Source organism: Mytilus californianus, unplaced genomic scaffold (assembly GCF_021869535.1).
Source record: "Mytilus californianus isolate M0D057914Y unplaced genomic scaffold, xbMytCali1.0.p SCAF_8, whole genome shotgun sequence".
NCBI lineage: Eukaryota > Metazoa > Mollusca > Bivalvia > Mytilida > Mytilidae > Mytilus > Mytilus californianus.
The window spans coordinates 78,329,619-78,350,867 of NW_026262734.1; the positions used below are offsets into that span (position 1 = coordinate 78,329,619).

The window sequence follows — 21,249 nt, forward strand, 5'->3', positions numbered from 1 at the left end:
AATTCCGAAGTTTTATTTTTTTAAAGTATGCTTCCACCAGACAGCAACCCAAATATGCAATAAACCAGATAAAAACATTTTTATTTTCTGTTAAGAATTAAGAAAAACATAAATCAGCATTATATACATGCACAACTGGATTTCCTAAAGATATAAAAATTGCAGAAAATCGATTTATAAAGAAATACCCGGTTCATTTGCAACAAAAATTATGATTGTGATTGAAGTAGCTGAGTATAATCCCCTTTTCTACTACTACCCAGGGTGTGACATCATTTTCATTCACAATTGGACGAGACGTTTATTTAAAGAAGTCAAGTATGACTTAACCTTTACATACTTAAGTCGTCTTTACATTTTTCAAATTTTTAAAGTTCAAATATGATTTTAACTTTCTTGTTTATCAATGTTAAGTATGGATTAAGTAGTCTTTAGAAAGTAATTTGGTCAGACATATTACAACTTCCATTGACAAGAAATCCAAAATTGGATCAAGTTTAGAAGACCATATTTATTGTACTTGAATACAAATTAATTTCACTTCTCCTTGCTTTCCTCAAGATCAAAATGAGGAAAAATTGGTCGTTTAAAATAGGAAGGATTTAGTAGTAAAAGAATGATCAGAGTTTTAATTTGATATTCTTGTGAGAAACTTGTGTATGCAATTTGTTTTTCAATTTTGACCTAAATTATTGTTTTTCTATGAAATTTTGTCAGAGATAGGCCAAATCGTTAAAACCTCACATATCTGTAGTACTGTATTGTAATTGGGCAGCCCATGAATTTGCCTTAACAATCTGCTTCAAAAAAATCTTTAAATTTCAATGATGGCTTTCCGTGGAAGCTTCAAAGTTCAACAAGTTCTTTATACAGAATTAAAATTTCAAACTGTTCCGTGACAAATTCCATCAATCATCAAGCGACCATAAGGATGTTTCTTGTGTACTTTAACCGATTGGGGTTTAAATTGATCTTCATGTTATGTTATTGCTCCATAAGATAATATTGTTCATTGATTTTTTATTTGCCAAGAGTCATTTAACTTTTCCTAGATAAATCTTGAGCGATTGTTTAAGATATAATGACTTGTTTTTTCCTTGTCTGGATTAATTAGGATTATGCTTTGATTTTTTGTCCAAAGGGCAGTTACTTTTCTTTGCGTTTATGTAAAAGAGTCTCTGTAAATTATGACAATGTTGTTCAATGTATAAAGTTTTTTGAAGCAGCTGGTTTTGTTCCCCAGTAGAATATGAAAATGATTTTATTATGATCATCACTACTTTGATTTGTCAAATAAGAAAACAGACAATGTCAAATATGATTTTAATCAAACAAGATTTATTCAAAAATTCAAATAAGAATTTTGTATAAAATTTTACAACCACTTCAAGTTTGTCAAATGTTTATTTCCGTAAATGCACAAGAATACTGGGTGCAGATAGAAATCTTTAAGTAATAATATTATCCAGCACGATTTTGTTTAGGTAGCTCTAAATGAAAAGGTATGACAAATAGGCCACTTCGAATTCTTTAATTCAAAAATCAAAAAATCTTTTAAATATTAAAGAACATCTGCGAGTTCTCATTGACAATCACAACATTTTTATATACATGTATAAAATATTATCTATTTTTCTTCATTGATAATAACATTTTTTGAGGTCATTGGACCTTTTGTTTATAGAATTGATTGACTTCATTGTTAAAGGAAACTGGAAATGATGGTAATAATTGAATAAAATTATCACTTGATTAAAAACATGTAAAATATTGTATTTTATGATTGTAGGAACTGGATGATATAAACTGTACTCAATTTAAGTAATAACAAAAATAGAAGCTATAATTAAAGTCATGAAATGTTGTTTTTTTTTGTGAATGACGGCTTGCATTAATATTAAAAGATGAATAACTTTGCTTCATCTGTTATTAATGGTTTATAAAATTAAAAAAAGAATAGGTGGGGCAGTTTTCTTTCAAGACAGAAACCAAACAACATGTGTTAAGGAAAATAATTACTAAGCGTTATTGGAAGAGTAATTATTTTAGATTTGAAGTTACTAATTATAGGGGAAAAAATGTATTTGCAAGGGTACTGTCACTACTGTGGATTCTTTTAATTTTGTGGGTTCCATTTTTATGCCCAACCTACGATAGTAGAGGGGCATTATGTTTTTTGGTCTGTGCATCTGTTCGTTCGTTCGTTTGTCCCTCTTCAGGTTAAAGTTTTTGGTCAAGGTAGTTTTTGATGAAGTTGAAGTCCAATCAACTTGAAACTTAGTACACCAGTTCCCTATGATATGATCTTTCTAATTTTAATGCCAAATTAGAGGTTTGACGCCAATTTCACGGTCCACTGAACATGATAGTGTGAGTGGGGCATCCGTGTACTATGGACACATTCTTGTTCATTAATTCTTAATTTTGTGGTTCTCATAAATCTTGTATATCTAAAATTGTGGTTCACCTAAACCCTTGAAATTTGACTATAAATCACAGTATAATTGTTGTTGGAATTGATCAAGTTTGACATTTAATTTGTATATCTAACACAGTTCCCCTTGTTTACTATATTAGAAAAAATGGTTCCCTAATTATTACTGCATAATTATATAAAATATTTATTTATGGAATCATTGTTTATTTTATTGCTTCTACCAGAAATTCAAATCATTAATCTGATTAGAATACAGATCCTTTGTCCATGCTAAAGCCTTTGCTAACAAGGCTCTGACTATGTTCTACATTCTGTTCTGACAATTATTATGGCAACCACTGAACCTTTTGCCTCCCAATTTTTGAAAGTATTTGTCATGAAGACACAGCAGAGTATCCAGAAAAATATTTTCCAGAAAATTTTGATGTAGCCAAGTGTGGTTGTCTGTGCTTTGTGTTCCATGATTGACCATCTTATCAAAATAGAATTTCCTTATAATTGATCACTGCACAGAATGTTTTTGCATGGTGAATGAACATGGTTCACATTGTGTCAAAATATTAGCACAAACTAACATGGCTTCTTAAAAGAACCTGTTCATCCTGGGTAGCAAGGATACCAAGGGAGAGAACTTCAGCATGTTTATCTTTTTCTGATTGCAATCTTATCTATTAAATGTATTTTGACTTAACAATTGATTAGATATATAGTACAGTGTTTAATGGAGACAGACATGTACAAATTACTGAAGACGCAGCAACTGAGTAACGACCATGTGTGCTACTTCCTGTACCAAATACTCCGAGGACTCAAATACATACACTCAGCCAACGTACTACACAGAGATCTGAAACCCAGCAACCTTTTACTAAATACAACTTGTGATCTGAAGGTAATTTTATATGTTTATGTTCGTTCAACAATGAATTGCAGGTCTGTAATGGTGTTGTGCTGTTTTACAGAGTGAATATATATGATATAGAAATAAGTAGATGTTGTATGATTGCCAATGAGACAACTCTCCACAAGAGACCAAATGACACAGAAATTAACAACTATAGGTCATCGTACAGCCTTCAACAATGAATAAAACCCATACCGCATAGTGAGCTTTCATTACTGATTCTCCATTACTGGTAGTGATCTTGCATGATATGCCTGAAAGTAATGTATCACGTGTTTAATCTAGGTTTTATACATTAGAGTGAATTGAAGGAGGTGTGGGGGTAAAATTTTGTAAGACAGCAGCCCAACACCACAAGTTAAACTAAATGAACTGTGAAATAAATATTGCATGATGGTTGTGATGTAATAAGATGTAATTCCTTCTAGATGTTTAGATTGTGAAGTGATATATTTTTGGGTTGCTGGCTCATTAATGTGGGTTCAGGCAACTCCGAAATGTTTATCAGTATTTAAGGAGCTATTTTAGTTAGAACTGCACCTTTTGTGTCATTTGTATATTTTAAGTGACAATTTATCTGCTTAAGTTAGGGGTTGATATTTACAATCATCCATCCAAAAAATCTGACCAATTACAATTATTTATTATCCGTCATAATTTATTGTAATTTTGGCCAAAAACAAGTGTATTCGTTCCAGATGAACGATTTAATTCTCAGGAGCCTTGGGTTTGAACTTAGCTGCAGAACCATAGCTCTTAGGTCCTTTTGATATGGTCCGCAAATTGTCCAAAAATATCAAAAGGACCTATGAGCTAAGGTTTCGCTGCTAGATCGAACTTTCATCCTGCAGCAGAGTGCTTTTTTCTCACTTATCCATTTCATGTTGATATTATGATATTTTGTCGATTGGGAAGAAAAATGATCATTTATTTTGAAGATTGTGTTTGAACTTGAAATTTGATGAAATTTTTCCTGACTTTTTCAGTTAAATCCATTTTCATGATTTGAATTGTCATTTTACATAAATCAATGAATTTAATCCAGTAGGCCTTTTATTTTCAGTGAATTTAATAAACTCTTCTAATCAAGTTTGTTATATTATAGGACAGGTTGTCACATCTGATGATTTTAAGTGATCAGTAGTAAGAGACTCTTAATCTCTAAGCTTAGTTCCTACTTGACATTCTTGAACAGAAGATTGCATCTTCAAATGGCATGCTGGAAGACTTTATCTTTTGTACAGATTATTTTCAGATCAGACATACTTGCTGATAATTCATGAATATATTTTAAGAAAATTAATAAACCTGAATGTTTACCTTGCATTTGCAAAGAAACAATTAGATATGTTTTGATAGAATATAGAGATTTTAGAAATATATAAGAAAGATGTATTTTGATACTAATAAAATGTTTGATCTGTTTTCTTTCATTCAAAACAAAACTATTGTTCATGTTTTGAAGGAAATTGGTATTCATTTACATTGAATTATAAAATATAATGATTTTTTTGTAATCTGGCCTTACGGTCATGAAACTTTACTCAGTACATGGATTACAAAATTTGTCCTATAAACATCAAATTCAGTATTTTGATTTTGATTTATGAGTCTTAGGACAATAAATTTTAATCATACTCAAAAGTTTTATGACTACACCCTGGTCTTTCATCTTTTGAATTTTTCATTTATGAAAACTCATATTGTTAATTAAACAACATGTAATTACTGTGTATACATCACTTTCCTGGATACCAATTTTCCTAGATTGAGAAAATTATCACTTTCCTGGGTACCAATTTTCCTAGATTGAGAAAATTATCACTTTCCTGGGTACCAATTTTCCTAGATTGAGGAAATTGTCTTTTTATTAATCCCCTATCGACGAAGTCGGAGGGGACTAAAGGTTTGCACTCCGTCGTCTGTCCATCCATCAGTCCGGTATATCCGTTTTCTGCACTTTTTTTCTTCATGCTTGAAATATTGATTTGATATTTGGTACATAGTTTTATCATGTCCTGGTACAGATCAAGTTCGCATTTTGTTCCGGTCTGATGATTTTATGCAGAGTTATGGTCCTTGGACTTTGAAAATTCACTCACGAGTAATCAGTTTTCTGTACTTTTTTTCATCTTGCTTAAAGATATTGATTTGATATTTGGTATATATACAAGTTACAGATCAGGTTTCAATTTTGTTCAGTTATGATGATTTTTTTGCAGAGTTATGGTCCTCAGACTTCGAAAATTCATGCAAGTAATCAGTTTTCCACACTTATTTTTTTTCATCATGCTTAAAGATATTGATTTGTTATTTGGTATATAGCTTGACCATGACAAGTTACAGATCACGTTTGAATGTTCCGGTCGGATGATTTAGTGCAGAGAGATGGTCTTTGGACTCAAAAATTCATGCAAATAATCAGTTTTCCACACATTTTTTCGTCATGCTTGAAGTTATTGATTTGATATTTTTGTCGAGCCTGCGACGTTTGTTGCAGAAAGCTCGACATAGGGATAGTGATCCGGTAGCAGCGGCGGCGTTGGCTAACTTCTTAAAAGCTTTGTATTTTAAAAGGTGGAAGACCTGGATGCTTCATACTTTGTATATAAATGCCTAATGTTACGAAGTTTCCGACTGTCACATGTCCATTGTCCATGACCTCATTTTCATGGTTCAGTGACTACTTGAAAAAAAAGTTAACATTTTTTGCAATGTTAATTTCTCTCTTATAATGAGTAATAGGATAACTCTATTTGGTATGTGCGTACCTTGTAAGGTCCTCATGCCCGTCAGACAGTTTTCACTTGACCTCGACCTCATTTCATGGATCCGTGAACAAGGTTAAGTTTTGGTGGTCAAGTCCATATCTCAGATACTAGAAGCAATAGGTCTAGCATATTCGGTGTATGGAAGGACTGTAAGGTGTACATGTCCAACTGGCAGGTGTCATCTGACCTTGACCTCATTTTCATGGTTCAGTGGTTATAGCTAAGTTTTTGTGTTTTGGTCTGTTTTTCTTATACTGTATGCAATAGGTCTACTATATTTGGTTAATGGAATGATTGTAAGGTGTACATGTCTAGCTGGCAGGTTTCTTCTGACCGTGACCTCATTTTCATGGTTCAGTGGTCAATGTTAATTTTTTGAGTTTTGGTCTTTTTTTCTAATACTATATGCAATAGGTCAACTATATTTGGTCTATGGAAATATTTTATGATATACATGTCAGTCTGGCTGGTTTTATTTGACCTTGACCTCATTCTCACGGTTCATAGCTCAGTCTTAAGTTTTTGTGTTTTGGTCTGTTTTTCTATTACTATAAGCAATAGGTCAACTATATTTGTTGTATGGAAGGATTGCAAGCTATACATGTCTGCCTGGCATGGTTCATCTGACCTTGACCTCATTTTCATGGTTCTTTAGTCAATTTTTAGTTTTCTTGGTTAAGTCTGTATCTTAGAAACTATAAGCAATAGGTCAACTATATTTAGTGTATTGAATGATTGTAAGGTGTACATGTATTTCTTGTTTGGTTTATATGACCTTGACCTCATTTCTTGGATCATGTTAAGTTTATGTGATAGTTGTAGTAAAGCTTTATATTTAGAACTATCAACATAATATCAATGATTAGTAAAGAAGGCGAGACATTTCAGCGTGTGCACTCTTGTTCTTATATAGTTTACACCATGACAAGTTATAGTTAAGTTAGCAATTTGTTCCAGTACAATGAATTTTTAACTGGTAGGGGACTATGTATTGTCATGCAATACTCTCAGAACATGCAGAATGCTTGATTTGGTGGTTGTTACAATTCTACAAAAAAGTATTCTTGTAGATTTAGAGTATTTGTTAACCTTTCTATGTTGTGTTTTGTGTACTTTTGTTTGTCTTTTTGATTTTTTAACCTGTAATATTTATTTGTATTTATATGTATAAAATTGTTTTGTATAACCAATTAAGATTGTTTTATTTTCTTTTTAAGATTTGTGATTTTGGTTTAGCAAGAGTTGCTGACCCTGACCATGACCACACTGGTTTTCTGACAGAATATGTAGCCACACGATGGTATAGAGCTCCAGAAATCATGCTTAACTCTAAAGGCTACACAAAATCAAGTATCCTTAATCAGAATGATTAAAATAGAAATAAGAAGATATGGTATGAGTGCCAATGAGTCAACTCTCCATCCAAGTCACAACGTGTAAAAAGTAAACAATTATAGGTCAAAGTACGGCCTTTAACATGGAGCCTTGGCTCACACCGAACAGCAAGCTATAAAGGGCCCCAAAATGACTAGTGTAAAACAATTCAAACAGGAAAACCAATGGTCTATTCTATATAAAAAACGAGAAACGAGAAACACTTAAGAACCACATCAACAACCACTGAACATTAGGTTCCTGAATTAGGACAGGTGCAAACAAATGCAGCGGGTTTAAACTTTTAACAGGTGCCAACCTTCACCCTAACCTGAAATAGTAGTGTACCATTACAACTTAGAAATGTCTGGAATTAAGAAGGAGTTCAATGTTGGAGAAATTTTATAGAAACCTATTGAAATAGCAAACACTGCACAATCAAATGAATTAAACACACCTTATTATAACACCAGACATGCACCAAAAGAAAAATAGTTTTTGATATCAGCAACTATGAATATTTTATTTTAATTAACTTTCATTACAAACTTCTTTAAAGTCATCAAAATTGTACATTTAAATTTTGATGTGTTTCCAGTAATAAAAAAAACACCAGTCAAATATATTTAAATTAGTATGTCATTATTTACAAAATTTGCCATCGTATATTTCAATGAAAAGCAAACACAAACACTGAATAATTAAATAATTTTGTAGCTAGGCTCTGATTATTAACACCCATTTTATGCTGTACCACTATTGCTTAATTACCAGATCAATAAACCATTGTAATAATACTTCTATAGAAAATTTATAGAATAGAATGCAAATTTCATTTGATCTGGTCTCCATTCTCTTGTTTATTTACTACAATGAAAATGATTTGGTTATTTTTTTTATTCGAGTTTTGCCTTCTGGATCAAAGGAAATGTAATGTATGCAACATTGGGGTAGTAACCCAACAACACAATCAAAAGACATCCTGAGGGGCAATACTGTGGAAATAGGTGAACCACAATTTTTAATGTTTGACGAAGTACAAATTTTATATGGGCTTCCATGCAGACTTTGGCAAAACCTCAAAATCAAATATCCACGAAAATACAATTTTTCCTCAATCCACGAAAAATTGGTACCTAAGAAAATTAATGAATCCAAGGTATACAGTCTTCAACAATATTGAATAATCAGGTGTCTTTACAGTATGGTGAGGTATATACCTAGATTTACCACGGAAGACACTTTTCACAGTAATAACAACAAAAAAGACGCACAATCATTTTTTATACCCCCGTCAAAATTTTGACGGGACGTATTATGGTATACAAATGTCGTCTGTCCGTCTGTCCATCGTAAACATGTTGCACCGTAACTTGAGAACGACTTATCCAAATTTCATGAAACTTAACATAGTTGTTTCTTATGATGGTCAAACAATCTGTATACTTTTTGGTGAAAATAAGATTAAAACTTTTTGAGTTACGGGACTTAGTAACTAAAACAGGAGTGTGTTTTTTTTCACATGTCACGCCGTATCTCAAAAACAATTTGTGATTATTGCTTAAAACTTTACACACTTCTTAGTTATATTAATCTCAAGATCTGTATACTTTTTGGTGATGATTCAAAATTTTATTTTTGAGTTATTGAGTATTTTGTAAAAAAAGGGGGAGGGGTTTTTCACATGTCGCGCCGTATCTCAAAAACGATTTATGATTATTGCTTATTATTTTACACACTTCTTAGTTATATTAATCTAAAGATCTGTATAATTTTTGGTTTTGATTCAAAATTTTATTTTAGAGATATTGATTTTTTTTTTTTTAAAAAGGGGGTTTTCACATGTCGTGCCGTATTTAAAAAACAATTTATGATTATTGCTTAAAACTTTACACACTTCTTAGTTATATTAATCTAAAGATCTGTATAATTTTTGGTTTTGATTCAAAATTTTATTTTAGAGATATTGAGTTTTTTGTAAAATAAAGGGGGGTTTTCGCATGTGGCGCCGTATGTCAGAAACTATTTAAGATTATTGCATAAAAATTCACACACAAGACGACGGGCGTATCATGCGCTCATGGCGCATCTGTTTATTAAGAGGAACAATAACACTGTCAACATTTATGAACCATGACTCCTCAAACGAAAGTCAGCTGCTGTAGCCAAAGAAATTATCCTTTTATAATGGAATATGTTCATACAATTATCTGTAAAAGGATCTTTTTTAGGATAAATTTTCTTTTCTATGTTAAAACAGAATTTTGATTACTAAATATATATGTGTACTAATTATTGACCTTAACCAAGATTTCAGTTGATGTATGGTCAGTTGGATGTATACTGGGAGAGATGTTGTCAAACAGACCACTATTTCCAGGAAAACATTGTATCCTTTTGTCTTCTTAAGAAATGTTTGAGATTGCTTTCATACAATATATGATCACTGTATTAATGATTCAAAATGTCTTCTGAATTTTATCAGTTATTTTTGTAACTACATTTTTGGGCGACGGTTGCTCTTTTTGTTACTTCTACGTATGTGCAAATAAGATTGTCTCAATTTTATGTAATCTCACCATTTTTCTAAATTTACTGATATTTTAAGGCTGTTCAACCTGTGAAAAGGTTATGTTTTAAACCAAAAGTACAATGTTTCATTAAAGTACATATGTTTAACTTTTGATTTTGTGAGTGAAAGACTGTTTTAAATGCATTTGATTTTACAGTAAAATAGGCCAGAAATTTTACCTTGTCCTTTGGAAAAATTCTCAACATCTTACTTAATTTGCGACATATTAGTGGGAAAACATTTCTTAACTTCTCTTCAGATCTAGACCAGTTGAACCATATATTAGGAATTTTAGGTTCCCCAAGTCAAGAAGATCTCGATTGTATAATAAATGAAAAGGTAAGTAGAATTGTCCTGGAATATTGATAATAAAACTTAAATGCAATATTCAACACAAGAATAAATAGGGATGAAATATAAGTTCCTCAAGAAATAGTGTAAAATCGGAAGTTTTAGCAATGTTTTTATGTGTGCAAACATTTGTGAGGGTAAGTCTTTGTGAAAATGAAGACTCACTATTTAATGATTGATAGCACTTTAGGTAAGCAGCATTTTCTGAATTGACAGCAGCTTATAAAAAAAACCTAATAAATATAAGTTTCAGGGATTTAAGAGTTTTGAAGGTAATTATCCTAACTATTGGATCTGCATAATAACTTCATGGTCATCAGATGCTTTGTAGAAATATGATTCTATTTAATCTAATGAAGGCTTACCATCTAAATTATGATTATAAAGAAAGAGTAACATTATAAATTGTGATATTGTTGTGTTTTGATAAAGGTCCTTGATCTATGTAGGTTAGAGGTAACACTAGAAGCCTGCCATACAAATCCAATATTAATGTTTGTTGACATTGTAGGCTAGAGGTTACATCCAAAGCTTGCCATACAAACCAAAGGTATCATGGAGCAGGTTGTATCCTAGAGCAGACCCTAAAGGTATTTAAAATTGTTCTTTGTTGTTTGATAGTAATAACTATGTTTAACCATAGGTCATGATACAAGGCTTCTAAATAAACTCATCATAGATACCAGGATTGAAATTTTATATTTGGACCAGACACGTTTCGTCTACAAAAGACTCATCAGTGAAGCTCGAATAAAAAAATGTTAAAAAGGCCAAATAAAGTACAAGGTTGGAGATGATTGTCTGAGATATTGACCATAACTTGAGGGAAAGAATTATATTTTGGAATAAGGGAAAGGGGGGAGGTGAAAAAAAATTGGAGAGGGACAATTTTTCTCATTTCAGATTTCAGAAATTAAAAGAAAATTTCTTCAAATATGTTTTTTTTGGGGGTTAATATTCAACAGCATAGTGTATTGCACAAACACAAAAAACTGGGTAAATTTTTTTTTGGGGGGGGGGGGGGGGGTCAATTCGCATAGTGTATTGCACCAAGGCTTCCAAAACGGTCATATATTCCGGACATTTGTATAATGTCCGGTAAAAGTCCGGCTGGGCAAAGCATTAAACGGTCATCTACTTTTTAGTTTTCAAGGCTTTCTTAAGAGACGGTCATTTTAACACAATTCGCGATCTTTTTGACCCAACCTTTTGCCTTTAACAGCCACACATTTCCGGTCATAAAAGTGACATGATCATTAAGTACTATCAAAACAACCCCTACCTTAATACCTTCTCATTTTAATCAAGGCTAATTAGTTGTCGAACAGCTGAAATTTACCTGTTCAGGTGACAGGTGAACTATTTTGAACCGGACATTGATCGGTCTATTCAAAGTTATTTTCTTACATTTCAGCGGTTTGCATCTAATTAATTTAGTCAAAAAGATTTAAATTATCAGTTAGATTATCAGAAATACGTTTACAAATATGATTTGATGAAAAAATTAAAAAGGTGAAAATGAAAAATCGTCATAACCAGGTTGTTTGAACCAGAGACATGTCTCTGTTTGAACTAGTACACGTGTGCGCATGTGCGCAGGTGTGAAATTTAATTATGCATCCTGATTTCTTCAAAAAATGCTTTAATTGTCATGTATTTCTTTATCTCACGTTTATTTCGAATATTTTCTTGAAGAAATAACGTAGAAAGAGCTTTGTACACTCATTCTTCATGCTTTGCAAACGTACACGGAATTTACGTATCCGTCTCTGGCCCATGTTTTACCATTGTCAAGATAACATCCGGTATAAGATTTTAACGAATGTAAAGTTTTTGACAACGTTATTTTCCACATATAAAGAGTCTAAGGCAGATATTAGTACGCTGATGTTGCACACTTCGAATGATGCAATGCCAATTTACCGTTCCTACTCGCTTATTAGTCGGAAAATTGGGAGTAAAATTCATAATCCAGAGAGGGGGACCGACTAATAGACGAGATCTAGCGACCAGAGGAAAAATCCAAGCTTGAGAAAAGTGGTCAGGAGTGAATTTCCTGGTCAAAACTACGTTTTTGATTGCCAAACCTACATAGATCAATAAATAAAAAGTTTTTGTTGAAAATAAATGACTACAATACTGTCTTTGTGTTTTATTTGTTCTTTGGTAAACATTTTCTGCAAATTCGTGTTGAAATTCTACTGTTTCCGGTTTGTGTATTGATTTTCATGGTCATATGGTTTTCCTATAAACCCAAAAGAAGAGCCAAGAACCAAAAATGAAAAGGAGATAACAATGTACCAAATATGTGAAAGGATGTTTTCAGCGAAGTTATTGTGTCATTATTGTGATATCATGATATCAATCCAATGCTCATAAATCATATAATAATAAAAAAATAATTTTAAGATTCATTCCCAAAATCAAAATATTATTCATTAAAGTGTCTCAGGTAAACAAAAATTACAAAATTGATTGACAAGCCAATATAATCCATTGATAACCCCAATTAAGAGACAAAGAGTTGTATTTACTAAAGGTGTGAAAACTATCAGTGATAGGTAAACAGATGACACTAATGAGTTGGAGTTAGTTATTTTAATATATTGATAAGCTTCACTTAATTTTTTTAATCCTTTAATCATCACAATATAATAAGAATTATGAAGTGTACATGCTCATTTAACACTGAGTTACCGGTATGTATGCTGTGAAAAATATTTTCATCAAGTGTTGATTGACTTTAAATTTTTCAGGTTCATATTGGTTTATATTTGCTTTTCTCAAACAATAGGTTGTTAGTCATACCCTACAAAATCATTGATGCATTACGTAAACAACACATGGCTAATCTAACATTTGAACAGTGAACAAAACAAGAGAAATGAATACATCTTTATTATTAACAGCAATATAAATTATCATGATGAGCATCAACTAAATTCAAACCAAACATTAATGCAGAAATGAATATTATTCCTGGATTTGCATTGGTTCTACCGGCGTTCAGTTACTGTCAGCTGAAAAAAAAATGCCCAAATTTTGTCCGACTTATACGAGGGTCAAGACTAAATCCTTAGAATTTGGAGCTGAAAAGGGCCCCCGACTTATAGTAGGATCGACTATTAAGCGAGTTTATACGGTAACTGTTTACGTCAGAACTTCGAATTTGACTCAAAGAAAGTTTAATATCGTTTTTATACGACCGCAAAAATTGAAAATTTTTTGGTCGTATATTGGTATGACGTTGGCGTCGTCGTCGTCGTCGTCGTCGTCGTCGTCGTCGTCGTCCGGCGTCGTCTGGCGTCGTCCGAAGACACATTGGTTTTCGCACTCTAACTTTAGTTTAAGTGAATGGATCTCCATGAAATTTTACCATAAGGTTCAATACCATGAAAGGAAGGTTGGGATTGATTTTGGGGGTTATGGTACCAACAGTTAAGGAATTAGGGGCCAAAAAGGGGCCAACAATAAGCATTTTTGTAACTTCCAGACAATAACTTGTGTGTAAGTGTATGGATCTCTCTGACATTGTACCACAAGGTTCCATATCACAAAGGGAAGGCTGTAATTGATTTTGGGGGTAATTGCCTCAAAATGTTAGGAATTAGGGGCCAAAAAAGGGGCAAAAAACAAGCATTTTTCTAGTTTCATGACAATAACTTGTGTGTAAGTGTTTGGATATTTCTGAAATTGTACTACAAGGTTCCATATCACAAAGGGAAAGCTGGAATTGAGTTTGGGGGTAATTGCCCGAAACGTTTAGGAATTGGGGGCCAAAAAGGGGCCAAAAATAAGCATTTTTCTAGTTTCCAGACAATAACTTGTGTTCAAGTGTATGGATCTCTCTGAAATTGTACTGCAAGGTACCATACCACAAATGGAAGGCTGAGATTGAGTTTGGGGGTGATGATTCATAAGGGGGTTCAAAAAATTTTGGGGGGGGATTTTTTTTTTTCTTTTTTTCCTTTTTTTTTTGTTTTAAAATTTTCCATTTTAAGTTGGTTATTTCTGATTTATATTTAAAAGCAAATAATAATGATATGGTAGGAGATACACACCAAACAGGATGTGTAAATTATTATATAATAAGTATTGTGCAATAGCAAGAAATTTTCAATTGCACAGTATTGCACAATAGCAAGAAATCTTCAATTGCACAGTATTGCGCAATAGCAAGAAATCTTCAATTGCACAGTATTGCGCAATAGCAAGAAATCTTCAATTGCACAGTATTGCGCAATAGCAAGAAATATCCAATAGCACAATATTGCGCAATAGCAAGAAATTGTCAATTGTACAGTATTGCGCAATAGCAAGAAATAATCAATTGCACAGTATTGTGCAAAAGAAGATACTTCGTATAAATTGCTTATTTCTTGATCAATTTCAATGGTGATTTATTCTTGAATTCTTGGGGTTCTTTAATATGCTGAATCTAACCGTGTATTAAGTTTTTGGATTTTGGGCCCCGTTTTTAAATTGGTCCACATTGAGGTCCAAAGGGTCCAAAATTTAACTTTGTTTGATTTCATCAAAAATTGAATTATTGGGGTTCTTTGATATGCCGAATCTAACCGTGTATTTAGATTCTTAATTTTTGGTTCTGTTTTCAAATTGGTCTACATAAAGGTCCAAAGGGTCCAAAATTAAACTTAGTTTGATTTCAACAAAAATTGAATATATGGGGTTCTTTGATATGCTGAATCTAACCATGTATTTAGATTTTTGATTATGGGCCCAGTTTTCAAGTTGGTCCAAATCGGGGTCCAAAATTAAACTTTGTTTGATTTCAACTAAAATTGAATATATGGGGTTCTTTGATATGCTGAATCTAACCATGTATTTAGATTTTTGATTATGGGCCCAGTTTTCAAGTTGGTCCAAATCGGGGTCCAAAATTAAACTTTGTTTGATTTCAACAAAAATTGAATATATGGGGTTCTTTGATATGCTGAATCTAACCATGTATTTAGATTTTTGATTGTTGGGCCCCGTTATCAACTTTGTCCACATTGAGATCAAAAGGGTCCAAAATTAAACTTTGTTTGATTTCATCAAAAATTGAATATATGGGGTTCTTTGATATGCTGAATCTAACCATGTATTTAGATTTTTGATTATGGGCCCAGTTTTCAAGTTGGTCCAAATCGGGGTCCAAAATTAAACTTTGTTTGATTTCAACAAAAATTGAATATATGGGGTTCTTTGATATGCTGAATCTAACCATGTATTTAGATTTTTGATTATGGGCCCAGTTTTCAAGTTGGTCCAAATCGGGGTCCAAAATTAAACTTTGTTTGATTTCAACAAAAATTGAATATATGGGGTTCTGTAATATGCTGAATCTAACTGTGTATTAAGTTTTTGGATTTTGGGCCCCGTTTTAAAATTGGTCCACATTGAAGTCCAAAGGGTCCAAAATTTAACTTTGTTTGATTTCATCAAAAATTGAATTATTGGGGTTCTTTGATATGCCGAATCTGACCGTGTATTTAGATTCTTAATTTTTGGTTCCGTTTTCAAATTGGTCTACATAAAGGTCCAAAGGGTCCAAAATTAAACTTAGTTTGATTTTAACAAAAATTGAATTTTTAGGGTTCTTTGATATGCTGAATCTAAACATGTATTTAGATTTTTGATTATGGGCCCAGTTTTCAAGTTGGTCCATATCGGGGTCCAAAATTAAAATTTGTTTGATATCAACAAAAATTGAATATATGGGGTTCTTTGATATGCTGAATCTAACCATGTATTTAGATTTTTGATTATGGGCCCTGTTATCATTTTTGTCCACATTGAGATCAAAAGGGTCCCAAATTAAACTTTGTTTGATTTCATCAAAAATTGAATTCTTGGGGTTCTTTGATATGCTGAATCTAACCATGTATTTAGATTTTGGATATTGGACCATAATAGGTGAATGTCCAATTTAAAATTTTTAAGTTCTTAGACCACATTCATTCTGTGTCAGAAACCTATGCTGTGTCAAATATTTAATCACAATCCAAATTCAGAGCTGTATCAAGCTTGAATGTTGTGTCCATACTTGCCCCAACTGTTCAGGGTTCGACCTCTGCGGTCGTATCAAGCTGCGCCCTGCGGAGCATTTTATTTTTTATTGTCAATCATTGGGATGGCCAACTCAGCAACTGAATACCATAATTGCCTTTTGTTTATTTAGTCTTAAGGGATTAAAATCGGGATAATATATAAAATGTCCGGCTGGCTAAAAATAATTTTGGAAGCCCTGTATTGCACCAAAGCAAAAAATTGAATATAAATTCAAATCATATAACCAATTTGAAGTTCTTTGACTACAGTTATTCTGTGTTAGAAACCTATTATGTGTCAAAAATTTAATTACAATCCAAATTCAGACCTGTGTCAAGCATGAATATTGTGTCTATTTGGCCCCAACTTTTCAGGGTTGGACATCTGCGGTCGTATACAGCTGCGCTCAGCGAAGCAATTTATTGATTATTATTTTGAATATTACACCAGATAAAGATAAACTGTAAACAGCAAAATTGTTCAGCAAAGTAAGATCTACAAATAAGTTAACATGACCAAAATTGTCAATTGACCCCATAAGGAGTTATTGCCCTTTAAAGTCAATTTTTCACAATTTTTTGATAATTTTTGTAATCTTTTACAAAAATCTTCTCCTCTGAAACTACTGGGCCAAATTAAATCAAACTTGGCCTAAATCATCCTCAGGGTATCTAGTTTAGAAAATGTATCGGATGACCCTGTCCATCAACCAAGATGGCCACCATGGCTAAAAATAGAACAGGGGGGTCAAATGCAGTTTTTGGCTTATATCTCTGAAACTAACGCATTTAGAGCAGATCTGACAGGGGTAAAATGTTCATCTGGTCAAAATCTATCTGCCCTGAAATTTCAGACGCATCAGACGACCTGCTGTTGGGTTGTTGCCCCTGAATTGGTAATTTTAAGGAAATTTTGCAGTATTTGGTTATTATCTTGAATATTATAATAGATAAAGATAAACTGTAGACAGCACAATTGTTCAGCAAAGTAAGATCTACAAATAAGTAAACATGACCAAAATTGTCAATTGACTCCATAAGGGAGTTATTGCCCTTTAAAGTCAATTTTTCACAATTTTTTGATAATTTTTATACGCCCGTTTACGGGACGTATTATGGTATACCGTTGTACGTCCGTCCGTCTGTCTGTCCGTCCGTCTGTCCGTCCGTCCGTCGTCAACATGTCGGACATTAACTCAAAAACGCTTTAACCAATTTGCTTTAAACTTTAGTGAATTGTTTATATCTATTGACGTGAGCTCCCTTTCGTTTTTTATAAATTTTAGATTTTTCGTTTCCGAGTTATGGGGTTTTATTCATTAAAAAAAGGGGGATTTTCCAGTTTTCGGACAATAACTCAAGAATGCTTTCACCAACTTGCAAGAAATTTTGGTTAATTGTTTATATCTATTGACATGAGCTCCCTTTGGATTTTTATAAATTTTAGATTTTACGTTTCCGAGTTATGGGGTTTTATTCATAAAAAAAAGGGGGGTTTTCCAGTTTTTGGACCATAACTCAAGAATGCTTTCACCAACTTGCAAGAAATTTTGGTTAATTGTTTATATCTATTGACATGAGCTCCCTTTGGATTTTTATAAATTTTAGATTTTACGTTTCTGAGTTATGGGGTTTTATTCATAATAAAAAAAGGGGGATTTTCCAGTTATTGGACCATAACTCAAAAATGCTTTCAGCAGTTCTCATGAAACTTTGATGAATTGTTGATATCTATTGATGTAAGCTCCCTTTAGAATTTTATAAATTTTAGATTTTACATTTCCGAATTATGGGGTTTATTCATTAAAAAAGGGGGGATTTTCCAGTTTTCAGACAAAAACTCAAAAATGCTTTCAGCAATTCGTATGAAACTTTGGTGAACTGTTTATATCTATTGATGTAAGCTCCCTTTAGAATTTTATAAATTTTATTTGTTTATAGTCTGACAACAGATTTACTAAGTATTGTGCAACAGCACAGTGTATTGCACAACAGCAAGAAATCTTTAATTGAATATAAATTCAATTCATATAACCAACTTCAAGTTCTTTGACTACATATATTCAGAAACCTATAATAGATGTATGTCAAATATTTAATTACAATCCAAATTCAGACCTGTATCAAGCTTGAATATTGTGTCCATTTTTGCCCCAACTGTTCAGGGTTAGACCTCTGCGGGCGTATCCAGCTGCGCTCAGCGAAGCAGTTTATTGTAATCTTTTACAAAAATCTTCTCCTCTGACACTACTGGGCCAAATTACACCAAACTTGGCCAAAATCATCCTAAGGGTAACTAGTTTAAAAAATGTATCCAATGACCCTGCCCATTAACCAAGATGGCCGACATGGCTGAAAATAGAACATAGGGGTTTACTATAGAAGTCTATGGGAAAATTGTAAAAAAAAACAATTTCAAATGGTCACAACTTGAAAACTAATTTAGATAATGATAAGGGGTCTTCAGTAACTATTGTAAGACTACAATGGTATGACCTGCTTTTAATTTAACTACTGGGCTAAATTAAACTAAACTTGGTCTCAATCATTATTGGGGTATCTAATACTATTTATTATGATTTTAACCTTATTTTACATGAATACCAAAATCACAGTAGATACAGGTGAGCGACACAGGCTCTTCAGAGGCTCTAGTTTGCATTTCCAAACACTAAGTGCAAATTTGAAATAGTTCTCAAAAACTTATTTTCTTAGGCCAAAACCGGGTCATAATGCATCATACTATTTATTTATTAAGGAAAAGGACTTTCAAAGTTTTTGGTTAAAACAAAAATCAGGATTTCACGGAATTTTCATTTTTTTTAAGGCTTGCTACTCCTGTTCTTAGAATCTTGTAACTGGCCCTATTAGGTACATTTTTACTGGCATTTTTGTCGAGCCTGCGACTTTTGTCGCAGAAAGCTCGACATAGGGATAGTGATCTGGCGGCGGCGGCGTTAGCTAACTTCTTAAAAGCTTTATATTTTAGAAGGTGGAAGGTCTGGATGCTTCATACTTTGTATATGGATGCCTCATGTTACGAAGTTTCCGTCAGTCATATGTCCAATGTCCTTGACCTCATTTTCATGGTTCAGTGACTACTTGAAAAAAAAGTTAAGATTTTTTGTAATGTTAGATTCTCTCTTATTATAAGTAATAGGATAACTATATTTGGTATGTGCGTACCTTGCAAGGTCCTCATGCCTGTCAGACAGTTTTCACTTGACCTCGACCTCATTTCATGGATCAGTGAACAAGGTTAAGTTTTGGTGGTCAAGTCCATATCTCAGATACTATAAGCAATAGGTCTAGTATATTCGGTGTATGGAAGGACTGTAAGGTGTACATGTCCAACTGGCAGGTGTCATCTGACCTTGACCTCATTTTCATGGTTCAGTGGTTATAGTTAAGTTTTTGTGTTTTGGTCTGTTTTTCTTATACTGTATGCCATAGGTCTACTATATTTGGTGTATGGAATGATTGTAAGGTGTACATGTCTAGCGGGCAGGTGTCATCTGACCTTGACCTCATTTTCAAGGTTCATTGCTCAGTGTTAAGTTTTTGTGTTTTGGTCTTTTTTTCTAATACTATATGCAATAGTTCAACTATATTTGGTATGTGCGTACCTTGCAAGGTCCTCATGCCCGTCAGACAGTTTTCACTTGACCTTGACCTCATTTCATGGATCAGTGAACAAGTTTAAGTTTTGATGGTCAAGTCCATATCTCAGATACTATAAGCAATAGGTCTAGTATATTTGGTGTATGGAAGGACTGTAAGGTGTACATGTCCAACTGGCAGGTGTCATCTGACCTTGACCTCATTTTCATGGTTCAGTGGTTATAGTTAAGTTTTTGTGTTTTGGTCTGTTTTTCCTATACTGTATGCCATAGGTCTACTATATTTGGTGTATGGAATGATTGTAAGGTGTACATGTCTAGCAGGCAGGTGTCATCTGACCTTGACCTCATTTTCAAGGTTCATTGCTCAGTGTTAAGTTTTTGTGTTTTGGTCTGTTTTTCTTAAACTATAAGCAATAGGTCAACTATATTTGTTGTATGGAAGAATTGTTAGCTGTACATGCCTGCCTAGCATGGTTCATCTGACCTTGACCTCATTTTCATGGTTTATTGGTCAATGTTAAGGTTACTTGGTTAATGTTAAGTTTATGTGACAGTTGTAATAAAGCTTTATATTTAGGACTATCAACATAATATCAATGATTAGTAAAGAAGGCGAGACATTTCAGCGTGTGCACTCTTGTTTTTTTTGTAATTGGTTGATTGTGAAGACAAGAAATTGAGAGATATTCATAGCCCACCTATGATGATCAAGAGGCATTCTGTTTTCCAGTATGTGCTTCCTTACTGTATCAGGTTAAAGTGCTGGTTTAAGATAATTTGCAGCCACATGGAAGTGAAACTTAGAACACATGTTCAACATGAAGTGAACTGTTTAATATATATGCAAAACTAGGGTTTTGACCCATATTTCATATTTCGCTGAACATGTAAACTTGATAGTGCATAGTAGGGCATGGTGTCCCATTTTCTTGTACCTTCAGAGAGATAACAAAATAAGCTAAAACTATTGATAGGTTATAGAGCGTCTTTTTGTTGAGCCTTCAACTTTTGTCGAAAAAGCGAGACATAGCGATCCTACATTCCGTCGGCGTCGTCATCGCTGGCGGCATCCACAAATATTCACTCTGTGGTTAAAGTTTTTGAAATTTTAATAACTTTCTTAAACTATCCTGGATTTGTACCAAACTTGGACAGAAGCTTGTT

At 33.0% G+C, this 21,249-nt stretch overlaps 1 protein-coding gene across 1 annotated transcript in view; it reads left to right on the top strand.

Moving 5' to 3' along the window:
* LOC127712766 (mitogen-activated protein kinase 1-like) overlaps positions 1-21,249 on the top strand; it is an 85,016-nt gene that overhangs the window by 45,220 nt on the left and 18,547 nt on the right. Inside the window, exons 4-8 of the mRNA XM_052219386.1 lie at positions 3,140-3,329; positions 7,330-7,462; positions 9,804-9,875; positions 10,318-10,397; positions 10,921-10,999. Of these exons, the coding sequence (XP_052075346.1) occupies positions 3,140-3,329; positions 7,330-7,462; positions 9,804-9,875; positions 10,318-10,397; positions 10,921-10,999 (554 nt within the window). The remainder of the gene's footprint in view (positions 1-3,139; positions 3,330-7,329; positions 7,463-9,803; positions 9,876-10,317; positions 10,398-10,920; positions 11,000-21,249) is intronic.